Source organism: Solanum lycopersicum, chromosome 1 (genome assembly GCF_036512215.1).
Source record: "Solanum lycopersicum chromosome 1, SLM_r2.1".
Taxonomy (NCBI): domain Eukaryota; kingdom Viridiplantae; phylum Streptophyta; class Magnoliopsida; order Solanales; family Solanaceae; genus Solanum; species Solanum lycopersicum.
In genome coordinates, this window is record NC_090800.1 from 2,340,649 (window position 1) to 2,358,612 (window position 17,964).

The 17,964-nt window shown below is 34.2% G+C and overlaps 1 protein-coding gene across 1 annotated transcript; it reads right to left on the bottom strand.

Annotated features, from left to right (window-relative positions):
* Positions 1 to 1,254: 1,254 nt before the first annotated feature.
* LOC101258779 (protein ACCUMULATION AND REPLICATION OF CHLOROPLASTS 3, chloroplastic) lies at positions 1,255 to 15,033 on the bottom strand. The gene is made up of 16 exons (XM_004228851.5): positions 14,589 to 15,033; positions 12,719 to 12,777; positions 11,755 to 11,819; positions 10,291 to 10,425; positions 9,421 to 9,469; positions 8,818 to 8,930; positions 8,582 to 8,653; positions 7,818 to 7,928; positions 7,366 to 7,547; positions 6,108 to 6,365; positions 5,941 to 6,005; positions 5,405 to 5,802; positions 4,864 to 4,968; positions 4,398 to 4,535; positions 2,573 to 2,739; positions 1,255 to 1,748 (listed from the first exon to the last, which is right to left on the bottom strand). The coding sequence occupies exons 1-16, from the start codon at positions 14,942 to 14,944 to the stop codon at positions 1,676 to 1,678; spliced, it is 2,346 nt and encodes a 781-aa protein (XP_004228899.2). The 5' UTR covers positions 14,945 to 15,033; the 3' UTR covers positions 1,255 to 1,675.
* Positions 15,034 to 17,964: the final 2,931 nt, after the last annotated feature.

Below are 17,964 nucleotides of genomic sequence, written 5' to 3' on the forward strand. Positions count from 1 at the left end.
CCACATAATAGTAAAGACATTTTGTTCCCATAAAGTTTGACAAAACAAGATATACATAGTGACAAATTTTAAACTTGGAATGAGAAAATGATTTTTATTCTGAATATTCTTTTCAAAAATATTATTAGATATTTTTTCTAAAATTTATTTGTTTTTTTGTTATTTAAAATTTTATTTAACAGGTAGTGCTAATTTTTTTTTCTTAATATACATATGTGCAACTTTATGTTGTTTTCTTATATAAAAAAATATAACTTACGTAAATTATGGTGAAGTTATATGTAATGTTTTCCGAAGTAATTATGGAGGATTTGTATAATTTTTGTAAACAAAAGTATCCGAAATACATATCACCAAAAGTTTATGTACTAATATACACGAAAAACGGAGAAAATCTGATTGGGTGACCCCTAAATGCTAAGCAAGTGGCGTGAATTATAGTGAGGCTATAGATATTGTTTCTCCAAGTCATTACACAAGGTTTTGTATAGTTTTTGTAAGTGTAGGAAATTCATATCATCGTAAAATTCATGTACTAACACATGAAAAATTTGAAATAATCGCGTAATTCTTATTGAATGGAAAAAAAATACCCACTATTTTCAAATGACAAACGTTTTTTTTTGTTCTGAAATTTGTATGTCACGAAATAAAAATTCAGGAATATATTTGTTTTCACGAGTATTATTAGTCCATGAATTTTTCGAATTATATGCTATCGACTCTGTTTCGATAAGAATTAAGAACATGAAACTCCAAAATACACAAGGTGCTCCAAATAAAAATACTCTCTCCGTCCATAATTATTTGTCATGTTAAAGTCATGCACACCCCTGAAGAAAAATTTAATACAATGTGTAATTTGACTAATATAACCCTATCAAGAATATCAAAAGTCTACCTAACTTCCCAATTGAACTACATTATCATTAAGGGCAAATTTGGAAAAAAGATGACTAATTATTTCTTGATTATTTAAATTGACAATTAATCTTGGACATCTATTTTTAGTATACCTGCCAAACAATTGTGGACAGAGGGAGTAATAAATAATAGAAAAAATGTATAAGTACCCCCATATGCCCAAAATCTCATAAGCACACATATATTGTACTAAGGTCCTATTAACCCCCGAACTTATTTTATAAATAATTTTGACTTTTTTCGACCTACGTGGCACTATCTTCTGAGGCCCAACACGTGTTGACAATCTTTTCAAACTATTTGGTTGATAGTGTCACGAAGGCCGAAAAGAAATAAAAGATTATTTATAAATAAGCTCAGAGGTAATAGAACCTTAGAATAGTATAAATGTATGTCTGGAATTTCGGGCATACCCTAAAATAAAAATCAACAAGAGCTAATGCCCCTAGATGTAAAAAGATAACTTTAAATTACTATTTACATAATATACAAGATCTGTTAGAATTGGAGATTTTCAAATTGGATTTCACCAGTCAAATAAAGAACCAAATGCTTAGAGGATGTTCATATAATACTCTGAGCTGCTGCTACTGCTACAGCATAGTTTTGTTATGATCATTGAAGCTGATTGAAGAAAACTCTTCGTAATAGGCATCCGCCCGCCCCTGCTTGATATATTTCTGCCATTTGTTTCTCTAGTACACCAAGAATGTACGAAGGATCGTATATTTTTACAGATACGATAGACAGTCTACCCGGTTTCTGCATCAGAATCCAAATTCTTTCGGCTTTGAAGAAGGCCTTCATCCCATTCCTCTATACTCCTAATAGAACATGAGGATTACATTAATAACAAAAGAAGTGTACTTAATTAACAATAGCAAAAGAGTACTCGTGTAAGCATCATAGAAGAGCCCAGAAATCATGAAGATCGATTAGTGTACAAGCTTCTTGGTCACAACGAGTCGAAGAGATCAAAATTCAGCTAGCACTACCGGTAAAAAAAAGTGAAACCCGATGTACAACCAACTTGGTTCAGGTGGTGCCAAGGCTGGTGGTTCATCGACCTCTCAGACATGTAATGAGTTAGTAACCTAACAGGGTGCTTGATACATTGGTCATATAGGTATCTATTAGAAGAATAGTCTGGCTCATACTAAAACCCACAGCCATTGCATATCAATATCGAGTGTCTAAGCATTGCACTATTCCCAATTTTAAATGAAATTTATATGCAGATATCTGAGAACTAGTTCATGTAATATGCAGAATGAAACGTGTGTCAAATTCTGGAAAATAAAAACACAAAGTAGCACATTTGGAACGGACGGGAGTTTAAGGAGTGAAGGATGAGATAAATTTCTGCAATCCGCTGGTATTAGCATGGACCTCTTCACCTTATATCCTAGGTTTATAATTGGAAGAACTATGGAGCCTTAACTATGTTTTTATGACAGACAGATGTACTGCAGATATTTAAGTCGTATGCAAGCCTAGGAACTTCAAAAGATGTAAGATTTGAGATGGTTCAAGTAGGAAATAAACATTATTTCTGAGTTAATCCAACTTTAAATTCCAGTTCAGCGTTTGTATTTTAATGTGTAAAAACGATGTCTGAATTAGAAAACCGAGAACTAAACAAACATACCTCGTCCCATCAATGTTGATACAGAGAAATTGACCATGGCGCAATCCATCTTTAAAGTGACCAAAGAAAACATCACCAAGTTTGGAATAGAAACGGGCTTCTCCATTAGCCTTTCCCTTCCAGAAGTTCGCAAACCATCGATCCCCAGTATGAAAGTAAAACCATCCCTATATATAGTTAAAGAGTGTTATTTGTTTAGACAATGACAGCTAGGATGATGCAAACTTTTTCCAGAGAAAGGAGAGTGTGCAAAATCTGCTTGACAAGTGATATGCACGGCATCTACAAATTTTTATTTGAACATTGCTAAATAAACTATCATATACCGAAACACAAAGGAATTGTCACTAGAATGAGAACAGTAGTAGGAGATACAAAGGAGTTCCCATAATAGTTGTCTACAATAGGGATCGACATTGAATCCCTACTTGTTCAACACAACACAAGATGAGGTCTCATGATGCATGCTATTTGCTGACCATAGTAAGTTAATTGACGAAATCAACAAGGTTGTCGACCAAAAAATTGAACTATGGATAATCATTTCTGAGAGTAGTGGTTTTAGGACAAGTAGTGTATGACTGAATATATGCACTGCAAGCTTAGTAAGCATGAGAAGAGCCACGTTGAGGTAAAAAAGACTATATAGGATTGCGGTGCCAAGATGCAAACAATTTATACATTTAGGCTCGTTGTTCCAAGAGAATAGAATGATAAACGAAGATTTCATCACTAGCTAGCTAAGTCAGATCTTCCTAAATTGATAGGCGTTGAATGGATAATGCCAAGATCAACTAGTGAGTTGTTGGTCATGTTGGAACAGTTCAGGCAGATGTATCAGCCACGAGTAGATGGAGAATAATTCCTACATGCATATGGGGGACCATCCGGAAGGAAAGAAACTCTAGATGTTTCGGAATAGATATAATTCTTCCCAAAAGATCCGAGTTGAATTGTATTTTATTTTTTCACTTTTGGTGTAATGAAAATTATACAGATCATTCAGTATCAATTTTGGAAGCTTTAGAATCCTTGAAAGAAGAATCAAGGGTGCCATGGAGCTGTCTTGTGTTTGTAAATATGGCACCCATCACTGCCTTTCTGCTGGAGTTTATAATAACTGTTACCATTCTCAAAGAATCAGCTTCGCAAATTCTCATTATGAAACCAAGCATGGATGAATCTGTACAGATCCAGAAGTTACACGAAAGATGCCACAAATACAAAGTATTTCTCCAAAATACTTCAGAATTCTTGAAAACAATTGTTATCAAGTTCAACTCAATTGATGCTTGAAAAGCAATTAATCGGAATAATTTGGATAGTTGGCTTGTTTTTTGATGAAGTAAAAAATTTACTGATTTAAATGGGAGTATTTATATACAGAAAGTGGATAATCTCAAACATGGTCCTTCAAAGAGAGCACCCAGTCTTCCAAAACGTAAATATAGTAGGTAAAATGTTTGACCAAAAACCAACACGCTCTTCTAATGCACAAACGAGTTTCCACATTCTTAAAAAGCTCTCGGGTTCTTTTTCTACTATAGACCACGTGCGTGCCTAGGAAGCTCTTTTGCATGCTGGTTGGTATATTTCGAAAAGGTGTCTCACTATCCATGGTGTTCTTTTTTAATAAAGGAAACAGAAAATTTTCATTAACTGAGGGAATCCATGACATATTGAAATACTACAACTTTCTGAAACAACAGGAAATATAGAATGAGAAGCTGATAACACGCAGCAGAAGTGCACGCACACTAGTTTTTGTATAGTAAATTAATAGAGAACTATCAAACTCTGAAAAGCACTTAAGGATTATTAGTACCTTTCCATGCATGAGATCATCTCTCCATGAACCCCGATAAGTATCACCGTTATTGAAGTAAAATGTACCCAATCCTGACTTCTTCCCGTAGCGCCACATACCATCGTATTTGCTTCCATCTTCAAGAGACAGGCAGCCCTATAAAATTCAAAATTCACTTCATCCAGACAAACACGAGAAAAAAAATATACTCATCATCCCAATGTTGAGCGGCATGGTTCATAGCATGAAGGTCAATGCATCTAAGTTACAGAGTGAATTAAGATAACGATTTTTTTGAAAATAAATTTACGTACTGCTAAAGTATATTAAAAGCACTACAAATCATAAAATTTTATGTTAAAAATATTCAAAAAGATGGTTCATAATACTTCGGAAAAAAAAAACTGTTTTGCACTGCACGTAGTTAAAAAAAAGTAACCCAGAAAACAGGTTTTCTGAGACTGTAATAGATAGATCAAAGTACCTTTCCTTCTGGGAGGCCTCCTTCAATGCGACCTCTGTATATACCTCCCCTGTATTTCATTTCAACTACAGGGATCCACTTCTTTTTTGAATCCCGTTCAGCTTCCTGAGTATGATGATAAAAATAAATTTAACTTTGCGTCAAAACTCTCCAACATAATTCTACCTTGTCATACAACCATTCAACACACTAAGATGTCTAGCTTCCTCTATACATGAATAAATTTGAGGTGGAGGGAGGAGGAAATGGCTCTGGTGCCATGTCCTGCAGCTTAAACGATGGACAAGCACCAAAACACAAATGCAAAACCAAAGGATTGTTTAGAAAAAGAGTACGATGCCAGATCGAATAGCAAGAGAAATAGCTCCTGTAAGTAACGTGAGAGCTACAATTAGAACTAGACATATAGTACAGTCTTTACTTTTCTAGTTAATTGGAGTAAGGTTATACAGCTGGTGTGATAGTGAGCTTTGGCTTTGTAAAGTTGTTACACTTGGTGATAATAAAATAATAGTAACAATAAAAAAGAGAGGCTATTTACCAGCATAGAGGCTGCCCGAGTAGACAGAACTCCTTTCCTTTTTGGGCCACTGGCGTAGCTTTTTTCAACTAAGGGAAGGTTGGAGTTGTAAACATCTGAAATAATTTCGCTGTAATCTTCATCTACTTCATCCTGAGATAGATTTGAGATATCTCTAGGCTGTGCAACTTTACTTTCTTCAGATTTCCTCCCTGAACTTCTTGAGTTTGAGGAACCTGCACTAGTTTGCAACTGTTCTTTATGCTTTACACCAACTGGAAGTTTGTAGGTGCTGGTATTGTCAACCGTGTTTTTGCCTTCCGAGTTTTCAGTCCCTTCTGCAGCTAAGCCTTCTGAAGTGTCTTTTCCTGGACCCGGATTCCATCTTGTGAGCAGCTCTCTTTTGAAAACAAGAGGTGCTGCAAAATTCAATCTGGTCAGGATTTCACTATTCCATTATAAGCTCATATCTTTGTTGTCCACTTTCATCTTATTGCAATTGATGAATATTTCTTGCATTCATGTCAAGATGCTACTGCATGAAAATAATTATGTACCTTCAGTTGCAACATCAGAATTTGACAGTTCAATCTTCCTTTCATCAGAGACATTATTATAATCTCTGCATAGCAACAAACTTTCTCTAAGAGCAAGCACAATAAGTCGTCCAAGAATGATTTAAGCAAAGGTGAACTTAGATAGTTCTAAAAGAGTAGAAAAAGACCTCAAAAAGGATGTTTCTTCACCATTGGTAGGAAATAATGCCGGCAGTTCCCCAGAATAGATGGACATATCCTCAGGTGTATTATCCATAGAAACAAATTCTGCCATATCAGAAGTTTCTGGACTCTCATCAATTTCACTCTCTTTGGCAGTTAGAAGTGGTGGATCTGGCTTCTTAAGGATATTAAAAATGAAAGGAATATGTTGCGCTAGTCTAGAAAATAAGCTACTTTTTTCAGATGGTTCCTGTGTAGCGTACCTATGAATAATAAATACTCAAGAATTAGGATTTTAGATAGTAGTGCAAATTCGCTAAAAGAACAGGTTAAACTCTATAGCAAATCATTTGATAAAACATCTGAAGTGAATAGTGTGCCAACAAATAATAGAACCAGACAGAAAGAAACACACAGTATACAGGCACTCGAACAAAACCAAAAAGGCAAGAGGATACAATTCCAGTATCTTGATATCAACCAATAGCAGGCACTAGACATTCAATGATTAGTCAGTACGCACATAAAATATATTTTGCCGGAAACTTTTTTTTTTTTTTAAACCAAAGCACCAAGGAAAAATCAGAGCTTCAATATAGTTATATATGTCAGATATGGTGTGTTCTTAAAACCAATATGCGGTAAAATGACCAAAGACAGACTCTCGTAGTTTCTTGTCCTACGATTTCTGTTACTACCCGTTAATTCATGTGCTTCAGTTATCGCATTTATATGGCTATTGCCTATTGTTACTATTCCTTGTTTTTTGAATGCTCTATAACGTCTTCCCCTATTATTTGTTATGTCCTCTTTACTTATGTATATTTTTTTCAAACTACTTCGATATGTGTTACCTGAGCTAAGATCTTTCTAAAACAACCTCTCTACCCCCACGAGGGAGGAGTAAGCTCTGCGTACACTCTACCCTTCCAAGACCCCACCTATGGGATAACACTGGTTATGTTGTTGTTGTCCCTTTGATAAGTTACTCTCTTAACCATCTTGTACAGAACAATTACAGCTCAGTCCACAATCATCATCATCCCACCACCCACACATCCCAGGTGATTGCCACCCCTACCCTATATTAAGGAGATCAATTCATATAATGCGCATTCATGAAGTGCCATAAGCAAATTAGAGGAAAAAATATATTTAGAGAGTAGCAAGTCCTAAACAAGATAGATCTCATGAAACAAATATAACTACTCTTAACAAAAAGATGAGGATAGATTTTGGCTCAGCATTCATTTAACAACTTACCCACATGTCACTACAGTAGTAACTATTAAATTTGGCTCCAAATTGGCTTCCTGGACAATTGATATCACAATGTCTCCATTACATCCAGTAGTTTGGCGAAACGTGCGCAAGATGCTACGCACATCACTGGAATTTACAACACCTGAACTAGCAATGATGCATATAACCACACCATTTGACCCCTAAGAAAGAACATAAGCAAAGAGGATAAAGGCGTCAAAATGGAGGTCAGAAGACCACAAGGTCTAGAGAGAGAGAGTCAGATAGAGAGAGAAACCATACTAGCTTACAGGAAATACCTTCAATAAATCTAGTGAAAAGTGATTAAATTAAAAGGATATAATAAACTTGATTGAAGTCATAAGTCCAAAGCAGGAATTACTAGCTGTAAGTGTGTGGATGGATGGGAACCGAAAGCATATAATCTGACAAATAGTTGAACTATTTCTGACCTTCACTCCCAAACCAAGGAACGGGCAGTCATATACAGCTCGCAGAATTGAAGTTTCGACATTGTAGCCAGCTCCGAATCCAGTTTTTGCCTCTTTGTAGCTTTCAAGAATCTGTAAATAATCACTTTAGCCTTTAATTTGAGCAGACAAAAAAATTAAAAAAAAGTATGAAGTTCCGCAACAGAATCTTCAAATTTCATGAGAGAGGGATCCAATTTAAGAACTTTTGGATTGAAATGGTCCATTTTTTTATATAGAGTATATTACTTTAACATCCACTAATTTCTTCTTCTGCTCACCAATAAGAATTAATAATTTGTCTGAATGCAAGATGAATGAAGTTACTGTCTCCCCACTTGTGGGACTACACTGCGTATTTTGTTGTTGTTGTCTGAATACAAGGTGAATGAATTTACTTTCTGTTCTTTCTCCTCCTTATGAATCTTCTTCTCCTTTTCTTCAATTTTTTCTTCCTTCTTTCTATTCTTCCAAAAAAATTTATCTCATCTCTTATTTTTTTCATGAAATCATCTAAACTCCTATAAAGCGACTCCTTTTCTAAGAACTAACAGAAGGTGCAATTTTCAACCTTAACAAAAGTTGAAAGACAACCAAAAGTATTGCCTCTAGAGCAAAGAAAATTTACTAAGTTGTACATAACCGCGATTTCCAAGGATAAGAACTACTAGAGATGACACACTCCAAATAAAATCTATGTTATCAGCAATTCAACTTACTACGTAAAACAAGATTATAGTTCTTACTTTTATTAGCTCTGGACCACTCAGTTCTTTTGTACCACAATCTGTCGCATCTAGAAGCTTTATGTGGTCCTCCTGTTATTGTTGCAAGTTTACAGACAGACAGATATTAGATAAATTCATTAATCAAAAGTTGTACAAGGCACTAAGAAAACAAGAGCCAGAAAGCAGAAAAAAGAAGAAAAGGAAAAGAGAGGAAAAAAGAATCAAGAGACTTATTGGAGAAAAAAACAACTTACAGACATAAGAATTGAAATGGCATTAACAGCCATTAGAACAGCATTATATGAAGTCTTCAAAGCTTCATCCAGAGTTAAAAGATCTTTCTTGAGAAGACCATCAGTGTCAATAACTGCAAACCCAAATTAAAAAACATCACAATCTGGGAACTATGGCAGAGTTGCTAACAGACTCTTCTTTCTATAAAGTAAAATTTTTTGTTAGAAGTTTGGGCATAAAAACACCCGCATACAAGAATACCCAGTAAAACCTAAAAAAGGTATGATTCTCTACAAACAACACCCAATCTTCAAAAAAAACGTCATATTATGCATTCACGAATTAAAGGTATTCCAGAATAGCTGAACCATTACTGGCAAAACTGTTAATTTTCACAAATAATCAATTTAATTGATCTCAATGACACTTGTAGTCATGCAAAGCTTTAACAGCACGTAATTAAAGTAATGACAAAGTAGACATGTGCTCGTTAAAACTTCTAATGGATGAGGGTGCACTAAAATAACAGTGTAGAAGCAAGGACCTCCCCTATGATATTAGTATCGGCAAATTTGTATGAGCTGCAGATAAGCTTATACTGTAATATGTGAAGTTCAACTGACCTATACAAACAGTTGCATGCTTTTGAAGTTTGTCAATCAAATCTGTGACCTGTAAGTAGGATGAACCATCAAGAATATTGGTCAAAGACAAGGCTGGTAATATTGTGAAAAGCATTCGAAAACTGAAATTCAACTAAGGAAAATCAAATTCCAAACACAAACATCTTTAATAGTGCCTAATGTAACTTCAACATAAATAAACCCCAACTTTCTTGAACTTCTAGAAATGTCCTCCATTCCATCAAAGATAAAGATAGAAGTAAAATGAAATAAAACGGAACCTAAAGCCATTTGTAGGTCTACCATGTTTCTTTTCTTCTTTTTTTTTGTGAATCAGTAGGTCTAACTGGAATACTATTATTGATCATCTTAAAAAAAATTATTATTGATAAAGGTGGCATGTCTGTTGTATATTGATCTGTTTTAATCCGAAAATGGGAAAGCATTGGTCAGTTTTCCCCATTAGATAACATACGCATGGTGCACTACGGCTATATCCTTAGATGTTCTTGCCTACCTATACCACCATAGCATATGACCTACAATATAGTACACCGTGTTTATGACTTCAAGTTGTTTATGCATGAACACATTAAATAAAACACCATCTCAATAGGTTATCAATGTTTTGACAGGTATGACATATACAATATGTGTATCTCGAGTATCTTCATTACTTTAAAGTAGAACAACAAACTGCTTAGTCCATACAACATTGTCAATGGCTCGTATTCTTTACAACCAATGAGGATTTAAAAATAAAATTGCTTCCATCATGAATCAACTTTGTTGTTTGCATTTTTTCGCCTAATATCCTTCCACAAAAAGATCTATTCAGCAGCATCATTTCCCAAAACAAAAGTATAATACCTCATCATAGCGCCTTCGTCCTTCAAAGCTGAAAGGTTTCAGAATGATGCCGACCGCTAGTCCATTTCTGGACTTTAATTTCCTTATAATATCAAGTGCTGGGACATGATCGGTGCCATAAGCTGCACTAGCCACCTAAAGAAGCAACAAGGAAAACAACAATTTTGGCTAAAAAGAATATACAATTAAAGCAACGTAAATTGAGATGGTGAAAAAAGAAAATGTTTTCTTTACAAATCTTCTAGATTTCATTTCCTTTCATACTAGCACAGGCATAGTTTCTCAAAGAAGTTACTGCCCCCAATTAAAAGTTGTAAGACTCTAGACAAATATTTCATTTGACTTCATCATTACTAAGTGAAGCCAATTCAACTTCTTCCGTTCTTATTTTGCTAATGGTTTCATTAAATACTCTCAAAAATTCGAAAAAATACAATTCTGACTTATCTATCAAACTGTTCTATAGGACAGCCTCTATTTGAAAGCAAAAGGTAAATCAGAGGCAAAACAGATTTCTGTCTCTTTAGCTACAAAAACTTGAGGTCTCTTATGGTAGAAATCATCCACATTTCTTCACAAGAAAGTTTTGACCCTGAACATAAAGTAGCATTGTAGCTAGAGACATTCAAAAGCAACAATATAGAGCTTAATAGTTCAAGCATTGTTGGTCATAGTAGCGTTGTGTAGCTTGTGACTTAAGTTATGCCAGAGCTTGGTTCAGTGGTTTATCAAGGTACCTCTCAGCAACTCAAATTGGAGGATTGATCAGGTTATGACTACAGCACATGTTCCAAAATTCTTGTAGGTTTAAAACGGCACTTGTTAACTTAGAGAGATAGGAGGAAGTACAGTAAATCATATAAGTCATATTGCTTACTCTTTGAAACATGTTCTAAGATTTATAACATCAGTTTCTAATGCTGCAGCTTCTGCAAACCTTAAGGAAGAAATCAAGGAAAGATTCCTAATGTTTCTCTCCTTTCACCACTTTGTTACTCATCTGCTGCAATGTTGGACATATTTCAGATATGATTTCTTAGATATCCATATAAACCTAATGATGAAGTCTAAGCAGTAGAAAATCATTGAAGCCCCTGCATATCATGCATGTGTTTGCTCTAATGCCATTCTAATACAACAACACTTAAACCCTCTATATAGATGCTGAAGTTACTTTCACAATAAGCCGGGAAGTACTAGATACTAAAACTGAAGATATAGACACATGATTTTGTTCAAGAACAGAGCAAATCCTTGGTCCGTGATCTTATTCATGACCATCTACGCATTCCCTGACTCTTGTCCACTACTCATGTCTGCCTTAGCGGAAAACAAAGGAACACCGTCCTATGTTACCCATCCAAGTGAGTGTTTTCATTAAATTCACATTAGATAGTACCTTTACTCAATAATCACTGGTAATAAAAGGAGATCTTAGGGATAAGAGTTGAGGAATGTACAAACAAGTATAACTGCTTTGGAACATGAATTTATTGCTGATGGAACTTCCACAATTCTTGAAGAAACATCTGCAAAAGAAGTTACGAGAAAAGCTTAAAGTTCATAACAGATAGAAGGGGAGGAGGCAGCAAAGAATAAGATAGACAAGAACAGTAGTTGGACAATCTTAGAGCTTGGCTCATGACTCATCTTAAAAGGTATCAAGAAATTTTAAAGCTGCATAAGGATCTCTTGGCATGGGGAAGAATCTAAGCATCCAACCCACCACCTTAAGGCATTGACTGGAATTGCTCAAGATGTTTATTAACTTCTTTGAGAACTCTTGCATAACCCATGTGGGATAACTATTTTTTTCCAGATGAAGTAAGGTTATTATAAACAAAAGAGCATTAACTTACGTATACAAAGGTATTACCAACAAGTAAAAAATCATTCAAAAATAAATGATTTCCTACGAAAGCCACCCGATCATCTATATAAATAGTAACTTCATGGGTGCACCAGAAAAAACTAAGGAAAAAGAGGCTATTTCTCAAGTGTACAACATCTTCTATTTCATCAAAAGATCTCTTGTTCCTCTCTCTCCATATGGTCCATATCAGTGCTAAAGGTGCAACTTTACATGCCCTGCATCTCCTCCTCCGTCTTCTAAAAACCCAGCCTAAACATATTTTCTTTCACAGTTCTCAGCATTACCCACTCAATAGCAAACCATCTCATCAGCTCCCCCATAATAAAGATGCTACCCCGCAATGTAAGAGTAGGTGATATACGTGGGGTAGCTATATAATTACGATGAACGCAACTGAGTAGCAACTTTTACTTTTCTTCTCATTAAGTGCTTGAAAACAACCACCTAGTCCCCAGACAACTTCCATATCAAGAAGAATGAAGGTAGATACTATTTTGAGCAAGAAGATGGAAGAGGGAGAACAGAAAAGAAAAACAACAAAATAAAACATTTCACCTTCTATAGGCACTTTCTCTTGTAATAGCACCTTCTCAGAGTCTTTCACGAGAACATTCCTGTACATAACATCACAAGAACATCGGCAACATTTCAGAAATTAATACTGCATATTATGTTTCACCGAGTAGCTTTGAGAAAGCATTACGTTCTAGGAAAAAATGAAGTCAATTTATCTTGTTACTTATCTAAAAAAAAGGAGCAATTTTTTACTTTTTTCGATAATTCAAAAAATGTCATAAAATGCACAAGGATCCTCCTAAAAACATGACTAAATAGAGATTCCAATAGAAATTGCTTCCTTGCACCAAAATGAATGGAACTAGAAGAACATTCTTTTTCCTATATTATGATTTGGGTACTTCACATCAAATGCTCGTACATTTCTTCTCTTCCAGCTGTCCAAGAACTACTAATATTTTCAGCAATGACCCAATTTATATCATCTCTACAAGGCTCAACTCGCTTCACGCGTCACTTGTTGGATTGCAAAGAGTTTCATGCACTTTGCACTCTGGTCCATTGGCATTCCTCCCCTTTCACAACTATTGCCATTATACAATGAAACTCAATCCATTTAATCCCAACATCCAACTAACAGAATGCTAATGAGGCTAGAAAAGTGAACCATCACTATGACAAAAATAAGTAGAAAAACTGCATATTTTTCTCATTTGCTACTTTTTTGTTGAACGGGTAAGTACTACTTCTCTCCTTTGCTACTTATTGGACAACTGGTGTATGTTAGGGCAAGAAGCAGGTCAAATTTAGTTCATACTAGTGTTCCTTAGTATATGGGAAGTTCCTCACAACATTGAACTTCTTAATGCTAAAACAAGGGTGGTAAGGCCATGAAAGTAATGAATTGACACTAACCTTACATGTAAATCATGTATCAGACAAATGTAATTCTGAAGCAAGTACAGGAATAGGTATAGTATACTAACTGCTATAGGAAGGTACAATGGATAAATGTATATATAGCATCAAAACGCAGACTTTAGCACCCCCAGTTTATATCGCATGACTTAAAGATAAGAGGATGCATAAACTATCTATTGTATTTACCACTCCCTTCGGTCCAATTATGGAACTATTTCCATCATGGAACACGCAAAATGTAAACACCATTCCACTTCCACCCCATTTTCACAGCTTTCAAGAATCAAAATTTCGTTAAAGTATTTAACTTTCAAAACTTTGATGGGATATTTTCTCCATCAAGCTAACTTCTCATCCATTACTTAACTATATCCCGAACCACAATCAAAACTAATAGCCTGTTTGAACAAGCCTCTAGGAAGCCAAAAATGCTTATTTTATAAAGTTAAGGTGTTGATCCAAGCTTCTAGGAAAAAAAGCAAGTGATTTGCAGTACTAGTATAAGTGTTTTTTAGAAGCTGAAAAAAGTAGGTTTTCTCCCTAATCACTTTTAGAACCTTGGCAAAATCACACCATCGTATTTTACTAAGGTCCTTCACTTCCACTATTTCTTTTTTCGACCTTCTTTGAAATGTTTTTCCTTCCGTCGAGGGTCTGTCGGATACAACCTCTTTACCTCTCAGAGGTAGGGATAAGGTCTGCAAACACTCTACCTTCCCACACCACAAGCAAGATTACATTGAGTATGTTGTTGGCAAATCACAAATTGATGCTCTAATATTGGTTTTAAAAATGCTTTTCAAAATTGATTAGCTAATTAAAAAGAGATAATCTCTAAAAGTACTTTTTTCAAACAAAAACTTCAAAAGCATGGCCAAACAGGCTAAAACAATCCTACAAGTGGAGCCTGAGCAGGATAGTGTATATGCACGGCTATAACCCTACATTGACAATAATCGGAATTAAAAGGTACATTCAGAAAGCATACCAAAATCTCAACGCCGGAGAAAGATAAGGTGAAGCCAAGCAGAACTCAAGCAGAGCGTCTTTCCTGCTTCCAATTCCAAACACCTCCACAAACTCCGTCTCTTCCCACACATTCTTCAGACCGCCTGCCTCCCCTGTATCATCATCTTCACGATTCACTTCACAGTTATTACCATCTCTTCTGTTGAAATTTGAGTTCGTTTCCACTCGCACAGGCTTCGTACTACAACTCACTCTAAATCTAACCTTCCTGCATGAAAATGAGTTGGAATTGAAAGGATTCTCCGGAGAAAAAGTACACACGGCGGCGCGTGAAAATGTAGAAAGTCTCGCCGGAATCGGAAGTAGAAGGTCCATAGTAGTAAACAGAGAGCAATTGAAAAAATTGGGGAAGAAGAAGAAGAAGGTGGTGAAAAAATCTAGAAATAAATGCTAGTAAGGCCCTCAAAGTATTAACAAATACGATTTAGTCCCTTAGCTCTCGTCTCGATCTCCCCTCTCTCCCTTTCTCGTCCCCTTCATTTCTATCTCTCGCCGGAAACAAATTTGGCGAGAGATGACGGAAACTTCCCTTCTTCCTTTTGTCTATTCGATTTCAAATTCAAATTCTAAGTATGCTTGAACAAAGGAGACATGTAATATTATATTAACATACACGAGTTACTCCCTTAACCCTCGCCTCAATCTCCCTTTCTCGTCCCCTTCCTTTCTATCTCTCTCCCGAAACAAATTTGGCGAGAAATGATGGAAACCTCTCTTCTTCCTTCTATCTATTCGATTTCATATTCAAAATTTTAGTATGCATGAACGAAGGAGAGATGTAATATTATATCAATCATATTCTAAAAAGAGTATATAACATGTGATACAAAATGTATACACTTAATACAAGTGTTTTCGTTCACACTTAATACGTTATATTCGTTGTGCACTTGATATAATTATATTTGTTGATACAATTTACATAAAATGAATACACATAGAATATATACAATGATGCAATTGTATTCATTGATACAAAGTAAATACACAAGGAAGACAAAGACTTGATACAATTTATTTGTTGATACAACATGATATAACTTGATACAATTATATCTGTTAATACAAATTATATACACTTAATAAAACGAATACAATATGTATTTATCCCCTCTCTCAATTCTCTCTTTCAAATCTCGCTCACTTCTTTCCTTCCCTTCTCAATCTCGATAGTCTCTCTTTTCCTTCAAGTCAATCAATAAGCACATGAGTGAAAAGAATAGAAACAAATAAATAAAATAAATAGGGAAAATGCACAAGTACCCCCTCAACCTATGCACGAAATCTCAGAGATACACTTATACAATACTAAGGTCCTATTACCCTGAACTTATTTTATAAGTAATTTTCTACCCCTTTTCGACCTACGTGGCACTAGCTTGAGAAAAAATCAACCAGCGTTGGGCCCACTAGATAGTGTCACGTAGGACGAAAAGGGATAGAAAATTATTAATTAAATAAGTTCAGGAAGGTAATAGGACATTAGTATAGTATAAGTGTGTTACTGAGATTTCGGTTATAGGTTGAGGGGATACTTGTGCATTAACCCAAATAAATATACTAATAACTACTAGTGACTAGTATAATGGTCATTGATCCCAAATATTGGATGGAGAATATTCGGCAAAGGAAAATAAATGTTTTTTTTATAGAACCTTTTTTTAGAAGATAACTATATAAGTGAACTAGTTACGTATTTTTCTTAGCATGATCAATAAAAAAATAACAATTTAAAATTATTTATATATAATTTAGATAACTACTATAAAAGTACAAAGGCGAAGATCGATGATGATAGGGATTGTGATTATTTAGCTTGAATAGAACTGAATATGTGTCGGAGGTCCTACACATTTATCGTAGAAATAGAACGGGAGGAACCACTGCTTTTTACGAATGTGAGAGTGAAGGTGAGGAGTATTGAAGAGTGAAAATACAGTTAATCCGGAATGTTATTTGTATAACTTATTTTTCTTATTTTTGTTAGAAAAATCATTTTTAAGAAAAAAAAATTCAATTTTTTATAATGATCAAACATTAAAAAAGTTTTAAAAATATTTTTCACCATACCAAACACAACCTAAACTTTATAACAAATATTCCTCGAATATCATAACGTGAAACATAATGTATCTCAAGCATATATTTGTTGTCTATGTTGTGTGTAGTTATGTCCAAATATTCCATGAAAATTACCTAGCTTAGCTAATAGTAATTTATACTATATTATAATTTTCAATTACTTTTTTTTTTAATTCGGTGTTTGTTGTTCACTTTGTAATTTCGATGGCAAGAGAATTAATATAATTTAATAAATAAAAATATATATTCTGATTTCTAACAAATTAATCTTTTAGATTAAATAATTATACGTTTCTTCAATAGCAACCGATCTGAATTTATCATGTATAAAGCAAGCCTATTAAAAAAAAAGATGCTTCCTATTAAAATTTATTCATTTAAGAGACTAAAAACGGAGAAATTCTATTCATCCCGCCATAAATTCCGATAATAATTTAATTATCTATACATGAGGGTGATTGGAAGCCCTACACAAATAGAAGGTCCACTTGACATATATCAAATGTAGTTTTCATTATATATTATATATATATATAAAACGTGTTAAGTATTAGGTCCACTTGATGTATATATCATATACTATAATATTATTATTATTATTATTATTATTATTATTATTATTATTATTATTATTATATGTGTTTATATGGCTTTTTGGATGAGCCATGCAGCTACTTGCATTTGGTTGGATGTAATCTACCAAATATTTGTGGATCTGCCAGGTTGTTTACAATGATAAATCATATTAAATATTATAAATTTTTCTTCAATATTTATATTATATCATTGTGATTTGTAAATAATGCATAAGCTTACAAAGTATCTTCGATTCAATTAGGCATAATATATAAATACGTCTTTTACTCTTGTTTAAAATGATATTTATATCTTTAATTTTGAGTGTGTATGAATAATTAAATAAATAGACACATGTGTCGTATAAGACATGATTAGGACACAAATTATCGTGTAAGACATCATACGTAGACTGAGTGTGTCTATTTGTTATTGAATTCACGAATTTAGAGAAGAACAACTTGTAGTCTTTCTTTATTGTATGGTAACGTTACGTATTGTTTTAATAATGTATTGTATTTTAAAAAAAATAAATATAATGTTTAATTAGATTATCATCGATAATTTGAAGAATAAATCTATATTTATAAAAAAAAATAAAGTTTATGGTAGAGCTACTATAAAAAAAAAGGGTAAATGAGAACATAGAATTGTTAAATAATTAAGTAAAGAAAAAA